At 32.3% G+C, this 15,827-nt stretch overlaps 1 protein-coding gene across 1 annotated transcript; it reads right to left on the reverse strand.

The window, feature by feature from the left end:
- Positions 1 to 514: 514 nt before the first annotated feature.
- Positions 515 to 6,843, reverse strand: LOC120177464 (mitochondrial outer membrane protein porin 4-like). The gene is made up of 7 exons (XM_039183600.1): positions 6,756 to 6,843; positions 6,328 to 6,400; positions 5,789 to 5,856; positions 3,605 to 3,715; positions 3,362 to 3,448; positions 2,670 to 2,878; positions 515 to 1,091 (listed from the first exon to the last, which is right to left on the reverse strand). The coding sequence occupies exons 2-7, from the start codon at positions 6,371 to 6,373 to the stop codon at positions 791 to 793; spliced, it is 822 nt and encodes a 273-aa protein (XP_039039531.1). The 5' UTR covers positions 6,374 to 6,400; positions 6,756 to 6,843; the 3' UTR covers positions 515 to 790.
- Positions 6,844 to 15,827: the final 8,984 nt, after the last annotated feature.

Consider the following 15,827-nt stretch of genomic DNA (forward strand, 5'->3'; position numbering starts at 1 on the left):
CCTTGACTACTTGTTTATCTCAAAAGATGTCAAGTAAAAGAATGGCTCTCAAGTGACGAAAAAGAGTTTCATTCCACAACAATTCACCAGAGATCGAATTTGGTTGAGAGGAGATTGAATCATCCGTTGAGTCCAATTAGTTTATGATCCCATTCTTTCCTCGAGTTCAAAATTTTCAAACTAGAGTCGTGTTTTAACTTTTAATATCACGTTCAAGTCAAATTTTATAATTTTAAGCTTCAACTTTCAAGTCTAGTCGAACTCAACTTTGAACTTTTCAAGTTGAGTCAAACTCGACTCGTTCGGGAGTCAAGTCGAATGCAACTTTGAACTTTTCGAGTTAAGCTCAACTCGTTTACAACACTAAAAAAGTGAGTCAAGTTAAGCTGACTCGCTTACGGCGCTAGAAAAGGGAGAGTGCTTCGATACAAAACTTCTAAGCCAAGTTATAATGGTCCCTCAAATTGGAAGAGGCAAAGGCAATCTTGAAAAATGAAGTTATTAACTCCAGAAATCCTCAATACAACGTTAGGGGAAGCACCACCTATCACACAACGTGAACATTATTAGCATTCAGCAAGAAAAACTGCTGTGCTGTTATCATTATAAAATTTGGGTTCAATTCCCCCACACCAATGTTGTGGTGAAAACATTCATCAGCTCATTATCTGAACATTTTGCTTTTATAATTTTTCGCTACAAAAAATAATCTGGGTGAATGACAACTCCCACAATGGTTCGGGGGAAAAAACATATCAAAATTTAAAATTACGGAATGAGATCTTCACAGTCAAGGCTTGAGAGCAAGGGCAAGCCCCATCTTAGGGGATGCCTTCCTGGCCTTCGAATCATACTCTGCCGAAAACGTTACTAGTGACTTCGGCCTCCATTCACGTTGGCAGAGCATTGCAACCTTCCCATTGTCAGAGAACCTCGTTTTTACCACTGTAAAAGGGTCCACAGCATGAAAACTTCCAATGGTGAAAGTGTTCTCATAGGTAGAAAATCTATGAGCCATTTCAGCAGCAACAGAAGTGAAGGGATTGACAGAATGGATATATGATGCCTTCAATGCCTGTCCTTTATCAGTCCTAAAAAGAGAAAACATGCATTCAAAAATTTAAGGCAAGGCCTTATTGACAGAGAAAGAACATAAAATAACACGGAGCATAAAATGTTGACAACTAATAGAATAAGCCATATTAAGTCGACTAACAGGATGAGCATAAAATGTTTCATCATAGTCCAAGGAAATGGAGTTTTTAAACTTTCTGGGGTGAACTAATTATTTAATTTATCCCGATGGTTCTCGTGCATCTTAAAATCTCCCCAAACTGCTTAACATTCTTTGGTTTTGCCTCTTTTAAATGGTCAACCTTACACGCCATCTTGAAATAATATCAAATGAATCAAACTATGGTTTACCATAATAAAGATTGTTAAATCTATAGATGATAATAATGATTGTTATATCTTTACACCCTTCTCAAAATTCAATTAAATACACCAAATATCAATACTGATATAGCACATTATCTACAGCTATTTCTATATGATGCAGAAAATAGAACAATAACAAGAAAGATCAACTTCAAAGGCATCTAAAATGGCATGGTGGAACTCACTAAGTTTCAAAGCTCCATTCGAATCATTAAGCTTCAATTTATAAACACTAGGTCACTGAAATTCTCAATATGCAAGGAATAACATCACTCTGGCATTACAAAGAAAAACATAGCTGATATGGCAGGCACATCAGAAGCATTCAACTCAATGCCAATGAGTAGTACTATGCTATTCTTTCCGTTCCTTTTTTTCAGCTATCAATCAATGCATATCAGTCCCAGTTACAAGTGGATCCTACATGCAAACTCATGTGATAATTGAAATTTGATTTTCAGAAGCCAAAACATAATGGAAATAGGATCACCCTTTCTTTCATACTAATCAGTGTCCCTTACTCTAGCAGCCCTTTAACTAACTGCGCCCCCCCCCCCCATAATTCTTGGTCAACTCTCTCTCTCTCTAACACCCCCAAATCTATACAGATCACAGAAGCTTAGCTAAAAATATGCATGTGAAGTAGACATTTTGCTCAATTGCTTGTGATTCTTTGAAACAGTTTGCAATGATAACTGGAAGTGTATGAGTTAGCAGACTAAATCTCATTTAGTTTGACCAAAGTGGGCAGAAACTGAAAGAGGGAGTGGGGCCCTTTCAGAATCAGACAAGAAACAAAATTTTGCCTAAAAGAGTTATGAGACAAACAATTTAACTGTCACTATTTACTGAAAGATAAGAGAAAAAACTGGGTTTCATGACATACAAAGTTTGCAGAGCCTGTTGGTAGAAATCGAAGTTTACAGATCAAGAATAATTTTTGAAGAGCCCAATGACTATCGGTAGATTACCAAAATCTAAAGTAATTAAGGCTTACCCAAAAACTTTTTATTAATGGCTAGGATCATATTACATGCAAACAAAATTTAGTATCAATCTTAATCCAACTTTAGATTCTGTAAAATGTTAACAAGATGTTATTAACTGCTCATGATGCAGCACTTGTCAACCCAACTGAAGCATGAAGGTGTTAGCATAAAAAATAAACACTAGATGTACACCTAAAATGAATAAATATCTCATAAGGTAGATGATCTTGAAATACTTACAGCAAAAGAGCAGCAGAAAAATCTAGCTTGTTCAAGTTAATCCCAGCAGTGTACTTGGTAAAAGAAGCAGAAGCTGTATCAAATCCAACTTCACCACCCAAATAAAGCTCGTTGCTGCCAATTGTTGCTGAAAGCTCCAATAGGGGAGATGGATTTAGGCCAATGCTAGAATCAATGGCAGCATGAGGATGAAGATATTGGACATCCAACTGAGATATTAAGCATATAGAAAGTAAAAGATTCAGTTTCTCAAACATAAAATTGTATTACCAACACTTGAAGATATTGCTAGTTTGCTGCCATTTCGGTAATATAATTTCCTACCGAAGTGACTGTCAATGATCTTTCTTTTGAGTCAACAAGAAAATTGGAGTGTAATTTTCCACCAAACTGATTTACATTCACAAATTAAGAATTTTCCAGATAAAATGAGACAGAGAAAGTAGAACTAGGTACCTTGCATGAAAAGAAGCCACAATAAAACAGCAACCATATCTACTATATCCTTGGTAAATATGTACAAAGGAAGAGAATAGGAATGATAGACAGCGTAAACACAACCCGCAGAACATGAAAAGTGCATGGCTAGCAAACTAATAATGATAATTAATAATAATACGGGGAATAGTTGGTTACTATGAGAAATTAAGACTGTCATTTTACATTTATACCATTAACATTCATGCACTGACCTTCCCGGACTTGTGATCAGGTATCCTAAAACTTAGAGCAGCTTTGGAACATGGCCAGACATCATTGACAGTCACTTTTGTGGACACCTGCCCGGAAAAAAAAATAATGAGGAAAAGGGCAAAGATATTGGGATTACACAATCAGGATTTAACAACCTCCAAATACAAAAAGTTGGTACATTAAACTGAATCACAAATATGGAGAAATCACAAACAAAAAATTGGAAACAAAAAATTCTATACATTAGAATAGGTATCAACTTTCACATCCACAGTAGTATTTCTACTCTTATACACGGTATTTATGTCTCCAAAAAAATTTTGATCCTTCTGGAGCCCTGTGGCTGTAAGTCCCTGCAAAACATTTTAAGAATGACATTAGATGACATAACAATCAAATTTAAGTACAGATCAGAATAATATTTTAGAAACCAAATGACTTATCATAGCTCTTCTCATTTTTAAGAAAAGTTATTACCCGTACATTTTTTGACAATTTTAGAATCTATTGATGATAAAAGTGAATAAGATGTCAAAATCTTGAAATTAAATATTTTTTTGCCATCTTCAAGTTCTCTTAGGCTACTTATACAATCATTCAAATAAATAGGTATTTAATTCTTTTAGGCCTCCCAATTTGACCCCATCTTCCTTCCATGTCTCCTGCTCTCCCTGGTTCTCCAACTTCGTTTTATTCTAAGCAATCATATCATATGTTCAACACATACTTTTCTAAACATCTTCCTACCATTTGGAGGCAGAAAACCATACCTGTATTTGTCGAATGTGAGACGTAAATTAATAGCAATGAATAGAAAACATGACCGGATGTCAAACCAGTGAGACCTCAGAGTCACCGGTTCAACAGAATCGTTAAATAAAATAATATATTAGCTGTTAAACATTAGGTATAATATTTTGATACAAAATAAGCATTAAATAAGGTAATTAGATAATAAAAATATGCATTTGGTTTTGTGGTATGGTCTTTAATACATAATCGCAAAGGGTTAAAAGTTCAAATACCAACACATGCAAAAAAGTAATAAATAAATAATAATAAAAAGATTCCAAGATAATCCTGTTTAGCTAATTTTTTTACCAGTATAACCGATTTTCTACTAGTTCACCAAAGGTTCAGAGTTCTTATATGTACCAGAATGGACAGAGCACTGGTTCCCAGTTGACCAGTCCAGTCCAGCCATTTAACACTGGTGAGTACTAAAGGGAAAATGAAAGGTAATGTAATACAAGGAAGAGTATATATGACTAATTCAGCTCATATTGGAAGAAAGCAAACAGAAAGTTGAGGGATTGAAAGAAAGGAAATTGAAAGACAGAACATAGGTCGTTTTTGTTACTACAGCCACAAAAATCTTTAAGTCTGTAATCATCCATTTCAAATAAAATTTTGGCAACCCATGGCCACATAATGTCATAATTACCAGTTTCATCCAGTTTAACACTAGAAATCACTGACAGACAATTTTTAATAATTATGAAATTTGGGGCATCCTGTGTGGATTCTTACAGGTATACATGCACAATGGGAAAAAAACAAGGGAGTAGAAAAAAGAAAGATCAATAAGTTGTTTTTCCCCAACATGAATTCTTTCTGAGAATAAGTTGTTTTTCCCCTACATCTAAAATATAGATTGCACAAACAATTTCTTTCAGTAATTTGCGGCAGAAGATTGCTTAAGAGAAAGGAATTAATATCAAAGACCAAACGAACCATCCTATGAGCATTATGTTCATATGTGAAAACCTAACAGATACTCATTCTGCTAACATATAATAACAAAATTACCCCCAATGTTTGTGCAAATGGTCACTTTGTCCCCTATCCCATTTTTTTGGAGTATTTTATCCCCAACGTTTCATTTTGGAGCAAAAACTCCTCTAGTAGGATGAAAATTGTTAGTTGACTAACTGTCAATGTTCCATACGGATGTGGCAAGTCCACGTGTGATGCCACTTCAGCAAAAAAATAATTCTAGAGTAAACTATAATTATAATTAATTACATATAAACTTATAAAGTTTTATTTTAAAATAGCTTAAAAATATTTTTGATGATGTGGCATCACATGTGGACCTGCCACACCCATAAGAAACGTTGACCGTTAATCAACTAACGATTTCCATACACCAGGGAGCATTTTGCTCCATAATAAAATGTTGGGGCTAAAATGCTCCCAAAAAAAGGATAGGGGTCAAAGTGACCATTTGTGCAAATGTTGGAGGTAATTTTGTAATTATGCCTTTTGCTAATATAAAAACTATTCTCACACCATAGCACCAATGGCAAATAAAATCAAGGCAAAGCAAAATTTAAGTTTTCAACTACTTAATCAAGCTCTGACCAAAAATTACAATCAAGAAGCTCAATAAAAAGGGTCAACAAGTTCTATAGAGAAAACACTACCATTCCAGTGGAGCTCAGCATTGAAAGAGTAAACTTCTGGTCAAAGTAGTAATCTTTTGTCAGGAGGTCTGCAAAACATGATAAGAAATTATTAGAATCTATGAAAGCTAAATGCAAAATATAAGTGGGTTTTGAAGTCCCTGTTGTGTAACATGACAGACTAACAAACAAATGCAGTAGGTATTGATTAACAGTCATTAAAAGTTACAAATAGCGAGAGAAGTCCTAATAAAAAATGTAAGACCAATCTATAAGATAAATTTATCTTATTGAGCATATGGTACAACTGTTAATTCTCACTCCTCAGTGTACTAGCATAAAACTAACTACTTGTTTTGGTTATCTATCACATACATAGCTGCATTAGTATTTCCACTTCCTCTTCTAACCCATTACCAAGCCTCTGAAAAGCTGCTTATCAGTTAGAGTTGCCAATAAACAGTAATTTCTGGTAACACCAAGACAAGTGCAAGCATATCAAACAATATCTATACATACAATACCAAACAAGAAAAAGTAAATGCTAATGCAATTCATACCTTTGGCTTTTTTGCCTATTTCTACAAACGGTGCTGGTCCAACCATCTTGACAGAAGGAATATCAACCAAAGCCTGGAAATACCATAAAGATAACATCACCACTTCAGCACAGGAAAATCATACAGCAACTGCATATGGGAAGACAATAAAGCATTTCCTAGTTCGAAATTCATTTCACATATCCGTGAATAGTCCGAACATTTTCGTATCATTCTTTATTTATAATTTATTCAGGAGCGAAATGCTGTAAAAATTAAAGAGAAATCAAACATTTAAAAAAACGACGAGACATGGCTTTTATGAATAAAAGATACGAATTATAAGGCGAGAAAATAAGATTCCGATTAGTATTCTCAACTAGATTTAGTTCAATACTATAATGATTAAAACGATAAGTTCAAAAATCGGAAAGGAAGAAAGAGCTTACAACGGAGATTGAGAAGAGAAGGGAGGGTGAACGATGAAACCGTGCAGCGGCAGCCACCAACACCCTTCAGAGGAAGCTATTAGTTTGTTTAATTGAAAAGCCCAAGGTCGAAAGCGTGCACATTCTCGACGGCCAAGTTTTTAGATCAGTTCTTAACGAGCGTGATGCACTGTTGATTTGATAGGCCTACCCAGGTTTACATGTGATGGGCCTGTCACCCCTGCTTTTGATTTTTCCCAATGGAGCAAATATTTTAATTAATTAGTCCAACAGGGTGTGCTAAAGTTTATTTTGAGATTTACCGTATTTGTTATAATATTCTTAGAATTTATTATGTTGAGGTGACGAATTTCAATAGAAATTATTTTTTAATTGGTGTATTAATATTTAATTATTTTGTTTGAAACTCGTTTCTTTGACGTGGCATTGTTTTATTAAAATAATATTTTTTTCTATTATGGAGTTTTTTTAAGTAAAAAAGGAACACTTCATGCTAAGGTGACGAGTTTCATCTACCATACTGATGTTTTATTTAGTTTGAAATATTAAATGTTTTGAGGTTTTATTTAGTTCAAAGTATTAAATGGTGTGATTAGACACTAAAATAGATTTTGCAATAGATAAGAAGAACATTACATTAAGAAGATAAAAACAACAAAATTAACATATTATGTTAACGGCATAAATATAACAAACCTTACACACACCTTAAATAGTAAAATAAAATCATAAACATGCAACTATTCTTTATGATGTTTTAATCCTCGTAATAAATAGACTCGTCCAAAGTAATATTAAGTTCTTCAATTTGCCATGTTTTTCTTGTTTGTTTTCACGTACAAATTGGAACCATGGTTTCAAGTCTCCATCATCTACCTCTGTTTCTTCATCATTATTCTTAATTGGTTGGATATTTGAGCTGGAAGCAACATCCTTAACCATACGAGCAATGTCTAATGTTATATCAAAAAATAATTCAAAGTCCATTTAACTAGAAATTGAGCACAAAATGTTTTTCTGGACAAGTAGTACAGATATTGTTCTTACAGTATTGATACCTCATGAACATTACTGATATTGTTCATATGGTACTGATACCAAGGTAAGGGAAGTATCGATACTCACTAGGTAGTATCGATACTACCAACATTGCTCAAATTCCAAAATGAAAAAATGGTATCGATATCTAAAGGGTACCGATACTACTTTGCATAGTAGTATCGATACCATAGGCATAGAATCGATACCATCAGGCCCCAACGGCTAGTAACAACTAGTTGATTTAAAAATAACAAATGTAGTACCGATACTCCCTTTAGAAATAACGATACCCTATGTTCTGGGCAGTTTTATTTTGCAGAGATTTCATCCCCAAACGGCTAGAAATCTTCCACAATGGCTAGAAACGGTCACAACTTCATTTCAACATATAAATACAAGTTCAAGACACTTGAAGAAGGGTTAGAACACATATCCAAGCATTCAAACACAAGAGAAGAGTTCTTCTAATCTTATTTTATCTCTCTTGTAAATATTAGTGTTTTAATGAGCTAAATTTGTAAACATCATACATTTGAGAGGTTTTATTGTTTACTTCTTTTTACCTTTTGTAAAAGGGATTGGTTCTAGTTTAGTCAAGTGAAAAACTAGAGAGTGTAAACGTTATCTCTTGAACATTGAAAAAGAAAGAACAAATTAGTGAATTTGTTGGAAAATCCTAAGTGATTAGCTTAGGTAGTGGAAGTAGATTTGGTTGATAAGTCGAACCATTATAAATGCTTGTGCCAAATTTCTCTATATTTCACTCTCCTTACTCCCTAATCAAATTATTGCCAATTCACCCTCTTGCAACTTTTTCGGTTGTTAATTCGAGCTTCTGTAAATCTTAATAATTGGTATCAGAGCTTGACTCGTTAGAAGGCTTCACATCCTTGAGACGATCCTCGAAGAAGCTCTACCAATTCCTGACGCAACCGACAAAGAGATGGTTTTAATATCCGGTGCTTATTACATGGAAGATTCTCAACCGGTTAATAACCCACCCTACTGCAATGGAGCAAATTATTCATATTGAAAGAATAGGATGATGCTTTTCATTCAAGCCAACGATCTAGGAGCTTGGAACTCAATCATGAAAGATTACTCTACTGTACCTGGTGAGATGAACGATTTGAGTGATGGAGAGAAGAAAAAGTTTTAGCTCAATGTTAAGGCTATGCACATCATCTTTTGTGCATTAGGCCCGAATGAATATGGATGAGTCTCATCTTATTCTAATGCCAAGAAGATATGAGATAAGCTCTAAGTCACTCATAAAGGAACCGATGAAGTGAGGAAACCAATATAATTCTTCTCAACCATAGCTATGAGAATTTCAAGATGAAACCCGATGAAGACATCAAAGCCATGATGAATAGATTCTTCGTGATTGTCAATGGTCTAAAGGGATTTGGAGAAGTAATCTCTAATGAGAAGCTTGTGAGGAAGATAATATACTCTCTTCCAAAGTCTTGGTAATCGAAGAATACGACGATTATCGAAGCTAAAAACCTAAAGTCTCTCACTCTTGACCAGCTGATTGGTTCTCTTCTCACTCATGAGTTGACGGTGAAAAAAGAGAAAGAAGATGAAGAGAAGTAAAACAAGAAGAAGAATGAGGTAGGCATTGCCTTCAAGTCCACCAATGAGAGTTATCAAGATTCAAATGAAGAGGTGGATGAAGACGATGATGAAGAAGAAGAGATGGCCAAACTTTTCAAAAAGTTTAAGAGATTCATCACTTTCAAGGAGGTGAAGCATGAATCGAACAAGAAGAAGAGTCCCTCGGTGTGCTTCAATTGTCAAAAAAAGGGGCATGTCAAGTATGAATGCCATCTTCTAAAGAAGAAGGGATCAAGCAAGAAAAAAAACATTTGTGGCAGCTTGGAGTGATAAAGATGACTCCAATGATGAAGATGAAGTAGCCAACCTATGTCTCATGGCCATCAAAGAAGATTAAACAGTATCTTCTAACTCAAATGATTTAAATTCATATTCTTTTGATGAGTTACAAGATGCTTATAATGAGTTGTATTTGGAATTTGAGACCATGAATTTAAAATATAAGAAATTAATTTCAAAACTTAAAGTTGAAAATGATTTGGTTTTGAAAGAAAAATTTGATTTTGAAAAACAAAATGAAATTTTGAAAAATGATTTAGAACTTTCAAAAGTCAAAATCAATAATTTAAAAAAGGAAATTTTGATTTAAAAGTTAAGCTTGAGAGCTTAACAAAAGAAAAAGAATTAATTTCTAAAACAACTCATTATGTTTAAAAATGACAAAATGCTCACATTGCCATTTTTATGGTCATTTGGATCATACTTGTCCCATAAAGAAAAGAAAATCTTTTAAAATTAGACTAGTGTGGGTTTCTAAGGGAACAAGGGGCATTGAAACTAACTTCCAATGATCCAAAGCAATTTGGATACCGAAATCCAAATAAATGTCTCTTGTAGGTTTGTGGGAGCAATGATGATGAAAGTGATGATATTCAAATGCTCTAGCCACACTTGAAAAAGGAATGGGTAACCTCTAAGCCTAATGCTTTTATTTTGGTTATTTGGCTGCTCATTTAGTTTATGCATGCATGAGTTTTAATTTTAAATGATTATGCATTGTTTTTAATCTCATGTATGTTGAAAAATTCTTTATAATGAACATTTTAAAGTTTTAATGATTTTTCATAATTTTTAGTTCATCATAATGAATGTTGGTTAAAATTAATTTTCAATGCAAATGATATCTCTCTAACAATTGATATCAAATTTTTCAAATGCTTTGATTTTACAAATTTTAAATTTTTGACCTTAAATTTAAATGTTTATGCATTTTTTTAAATGCAAAAGGTATCTTTCGAATAATTGATATCAAATTCTTCAAATGCATAACATTTTTGAAATCTTGATGCACATTTACTTAATTTCAATAATTGGTATTGCATAAAGTATTTTAGACTTGGATATATTGAATTTCATGTGTAGCTAACATGTTTGTTACTATTTGTTGAAATTCAATTTTATTTAAGTATCAAGCTTTTAAAGTCAAATTTTGTTTGGAATGCACTTTTTGAGGGGGAACTTTGATTTTTCAAATGTTTTTAATGTTAATTTACCATTTACTCTCCAATGTTATTTTTGAACTTTAAAGTTGAATTATTTTTTATATAACAAAAAGGGGGAGAAGTATGGTTTAAAAAATTCAATTTCTTAATGAAAAAGGAGGAGTTGAACATTTTCATATATTTTCCAACAATCGGTATCTTTTTCATTAAATATTTTATTAAGGGGAGTTTTGCCAGAAAACAATTTTTCAAATGTTTTGTTTTATCAAAAAGGGGGAGATTGTTGATGTATATTTTGATATAATAATTAAGGCAAAATGTTTTTGGACTTGAATTGAATTTATTTAAAGTTTTTCAAAGTTTTCAAAAAATAATTCAAAGTTCATTTAACTAGGAATTGAGCACAAAATGTTTTTATGGATAAGTAGTACCGATATTGTTCATATGGTATCGATACCAAGGTAAGGGAAGTATCGATACTACCAACATTGCTCAAATTCCATAATGTAAAAAATGGTAGCGATACCCAAATGTGTACCGATACTACTTTGTATAGTAGTATTGATACCATAGTCGTAGTATATATATCATCAGGCCGCAATGGCTAGTAACAGCTAGTTAATTTAAAAATAACAAAGGTTGTACCAATACTCCCTTTAAGAGTACTGATATCCTTTGTATTGGGTAGCTTTATTTTGCAGAGTTTTCATCCCCAAACAGTTAGAAATCATCTCCAACTGCTAGAAACGGCCACAACTTCATTACAACATATAAATACAAGTTCAAGACGCTTGAAGAAGGGTTAGAACACCTATCCAAACATTCAAACACAAGAAAAGAGTTATTCCAATCTTATTTTATCTCTCTTGTAAATATTAGTGTTTTAGTGAGCTAAATTTGTAACACCCTACCTTTGAGAGATTTTATTGTTTACTTCTTTTTACCTTTTGTAAAGGGGATTGGTTCTAGTTTAGCCAAGTGAAAAACTAGGGAGATTAAAGATTATCTCTTGATCCTTGAAAAAGAAAGAACAAATTAGTGAATTTGTTGGAAAATTATAAGTGATGAGCTTAGGTAGTGGAAGTAAACTTGGTTGATAAGTCGAACCATTATAAATCCTTGTGCCAAATTTCTCTATCTTTTACTCTCCTTACTCATTAATCAAATTATTTCCAATTCACACTCTTGCAACTTTTTCGGTTGTTAATTTGAGCTTTTGCAAATCCTAACATAAAATAATAGTAGTATGTCTCAATCATAGCAGCAAGGTCGACATTATCGCTTAGATGAAACCTCATGTATAATAGTGGAAATTTATAATAAGTAAAAGGGTAACTTTTACCCCTGTAGCAGATCTAATTTATCATTTTTGCCCCTATCTTATTTCTGCATTAATTTAGCCCTCGAAGTTGCCAATTGCATTATTCTATACCTACACCTAACTTAAAACCCTAAATTATAAACCTTAAACCCTAAACTATAACTCCATAATTTTTAAATCCTAAACCTTAAAGTCTACCTTAAGGTTTATGATTTATGGTTTTAAGTTAGGAGTAAGGTATAGAATGATGCAATTAGACAACATTGAGGGCTAAATTAATGCGAAAATACGATATGGGCAAAAATGATAAATTAAGTCTACTACAGGGGCAAAGGTGACCCTTACGCCTTTATAATATAATGAAGATATTATTCTATTGCTTCCGAGTTGGACCATTCTTTCTATTTTGAACTTCAACTCGTTTAGTTAAATGTTTTTTTAAATACATAGTTAAAGATTTGCAATAATAAAAACAGTTGCAAGAATAATAGCCATGTTAGGAAAAAAGTCAAGTTTTGGAAGTGAAATACTCAATTTTGTTAAGATGTTTTTTGTTTCACCTTACACATATTTATAGACCCTTAGGAAGTGTTTCCTGTAGGATGTGCTGATATAACAACAAAATATGTTTATAAAAAATTGCATAACATTAAATAAAAACATATAAAAAGTATATTTATATACGTCTTTGTCTGATCTAACAATGAAATGAAATGATATATCACTGAAAAAATTATGTAGTGAAGTGATTGAACACTGAAAAGTTATTGTCATTGTGTATTAATTGGTGTATGAGAAAAGGACACTTTTCTAAAATGAATTTTTTTATTACTAAAAAGTTTCTGAAATGAAGTGATATTTCAATGAAAAGTGTCTGAAGTGAAATAATTGAACACTGAAAAGTTACTGTCATTGTCTATTAAATGGAGTATGAGAAAATGAAGTATTAAATGGTCATTCATGATAGATCATTTTTTAAAAGTTTCTGAAATGAATTGATATATGACTGTTTTTTAATGAAGTGATATATCACTGAAAAGTTTCTGTCACCGAATTGAATAATCATTGATGATAGCTCATTTTTCTTTTGATGGAGAAGTTATTCAATGGAATAGAGTTTTTGGAGGCTTTTTTGGGCTTTCAAATCATCCATTGAAGATTTTCACTATTGTAAACAAATGGTTTAAGTGGATGAGGCTTTTCTGTATGACGTATACAAATACGTCTTGATGATAGTTGTTTCATAAGATGGTGACAGAAATATTTTCCCCATTACCTTCACCATTTTTAAAAACGATTCAAAGGAAACGTGGAGTTTTTTTCTCTCCAACTTGTATTCACCTGATTTGTTTGCCACGATTGATAGACCGAGAAGTAGGTGGTCGCCTCCCCACGCATACTCGACGTATTGCATAGTAATATTGCTTCCAATGTTATGATGAGATTTAAGAACAAAAAGATAAAAAAATATCAATATAGGTAACTTATTCTTTTTTTGTTCATGGTTATTGCTTCATTTTCTTCAATTATTATTTTGAAATCCAACACTTTTTTCAAGATATGCTTTACTACAACCAAACTTTCGTGCAAGGCTAGAAAATTTGAGGAAATACATATAAGATGTTTACAACTTTATAGTTGAAATACCTCGACAAAAGATGTTTACAGATATATAATGATCAAGGTTGACATTACGACTATATGGCAACCAATCTTGCAAAATGTATAAATTCAGTGCTTAAAGGGACCATACATCTTTTTGTTGCAAGTATTTTTAGGGAGACTTACTTTCGATTGGGTAAATTTTGGGCGGACAAAGGTGCACAAATAGAGGCAGTGATCAAAGATGGCAAAAATTAGGCTTCAGATTTGGAGAAGGCGATGAAAAAAATCAAACACATGTAACATCAATGTTTGTTTATAATTTAGCCATACTTGATTCTAATTACATTGTCCAAGTAATTGTTCGATCACATGAATGTGGTAATTCTACCATATAGACCAATAATCTGAAAAAAGATGGTGTGATTGTGGACGATTTCAAGCTTTCAGATACCCATGCGCTCACGTTGTTGCTGCATGTATGCATGTTAATGTTAACCAATATTCATATGCTAATGATTGTTATAGTTTTCATACTGTGTGCAACATAATCAACTACGAGTTTAAGTATCTCCCAAACGATGCTTATTAGCCACCAACAATTTCTGAAGAATGGTTGTCAAATCCACAATTATGAAGGAAGTTGAAAGGCTGACCTGAATCTAGTTGAATTCATACTGATATGGATGATTCTCAATGAGAGCAAGGTCTGCCAAAGCTTTGTGGCCACTGTAGAGGTGAAGGACACAATAGGAAGCATTGTCCACATCCTAAATGTCGATGTGACGAGTTCTATCAATTCAAAAAAATCATGTCGTTGGTTTGCCAACATCTATAAACAACTACTAATTTTAAAAGAAATATTTATTTTAATGGAACTTGTCACCTCAGCATGATGATTTCTATTTTTTAATAAAAAAATAAAACACTCGAAATATTATTTTAATAAAATTAGTCACGTCAAGGTGATGATTTTCAAGCAAAATAATTAAATATTGATACATCGATTAAAAATAATTTCCATTAGAACTTGTCACCTCAACTTGATGAATTCTAAGAACAATGTAACAAATGTCGTAGATCTCAAAATAAACTCTAACATGCTCTATTAGGATTATTAATTAAAATATTTGCGTTATCGGGCCAAAAAAACCCTTACTTTCCCTATTGTGGGGATTAAGACCCAATATATCCAAATATTTATAGCACAAATTCAATATTTAGTCACCACACTATTTTCATAGATTTGTTTTAATCATAAAATTATTTTTTTTAAATCATACTTCAATTTATGTTTTTATTCTGATTTGGTCACTCACCTTTAAAAAAATTTAGAACAACTGACATGGTATCTTTAAAAAATTTCAATGATGATGTGATATTACAATATGATAATAGATCAGTATTACTGTTAATTTTTTACATAGGGTAACCAAAACACAACAAAAATGTAAGTTTAAGTATGAATTTGAACAAAAAGAAAATAGTTTGATAACCAAAACAGAATCACGTGAATAATTGAGTGACTAAATTTATAGCTCTTTATATTATGCAAACTACTATTATTCTCGCAGTTATGTTTTAAAAATAATGTTTACTTATATTTTTGTTCCATTTTGGTCACTAATTGTTAAAAAATTAACAAAACTATCGACGTGATGTTTTAAAAATAATTCAATGATGACGTGACATTACATTATGATGACACATCAATATCAAAATTAATATTTTAACATAGGGTGACCAAAACAAAATAAAACATAAGTTTATGTATGATTTTGAACCAAAAATAGTTTGGTAACAAAAATGGAACCATAAGTATAATTGGATGATTAAATATATAGTTTACCCTTTATATTATGCAAACCACCATCCTCACAACATTGGCATTAGAACATTATTTAAGTTGAATTTACAACTTATAATTGTAAATTTTTATTTTCATTTGTTGACCGAACACTTTAATTTAAAAGGTAAACGACATAAGTGTAACAAAAGCTCATTTTTTTTCCTTTATTTAAACCGGATGAATGAATGAAGAAAACC

The sequence above is a fragment of the Hibiscus syriacus genome, unplaced genomic scaffold (assembly GCF_006381635.1).
Source record: "Hibiscus syriacus cultivar Baekdansim isolate YM2019G1 unplaced genomic scaffold, ASM638163v2 tig00112289_pilon, whole genome shotgun sequence".
Taxonomy (NCBI): Eukaryota; Viridiplantae; Streptophyta; class Magnoliopsida; order Malvales; family Malvaceae; genus Hibiscus; species Hibiscus syriacus.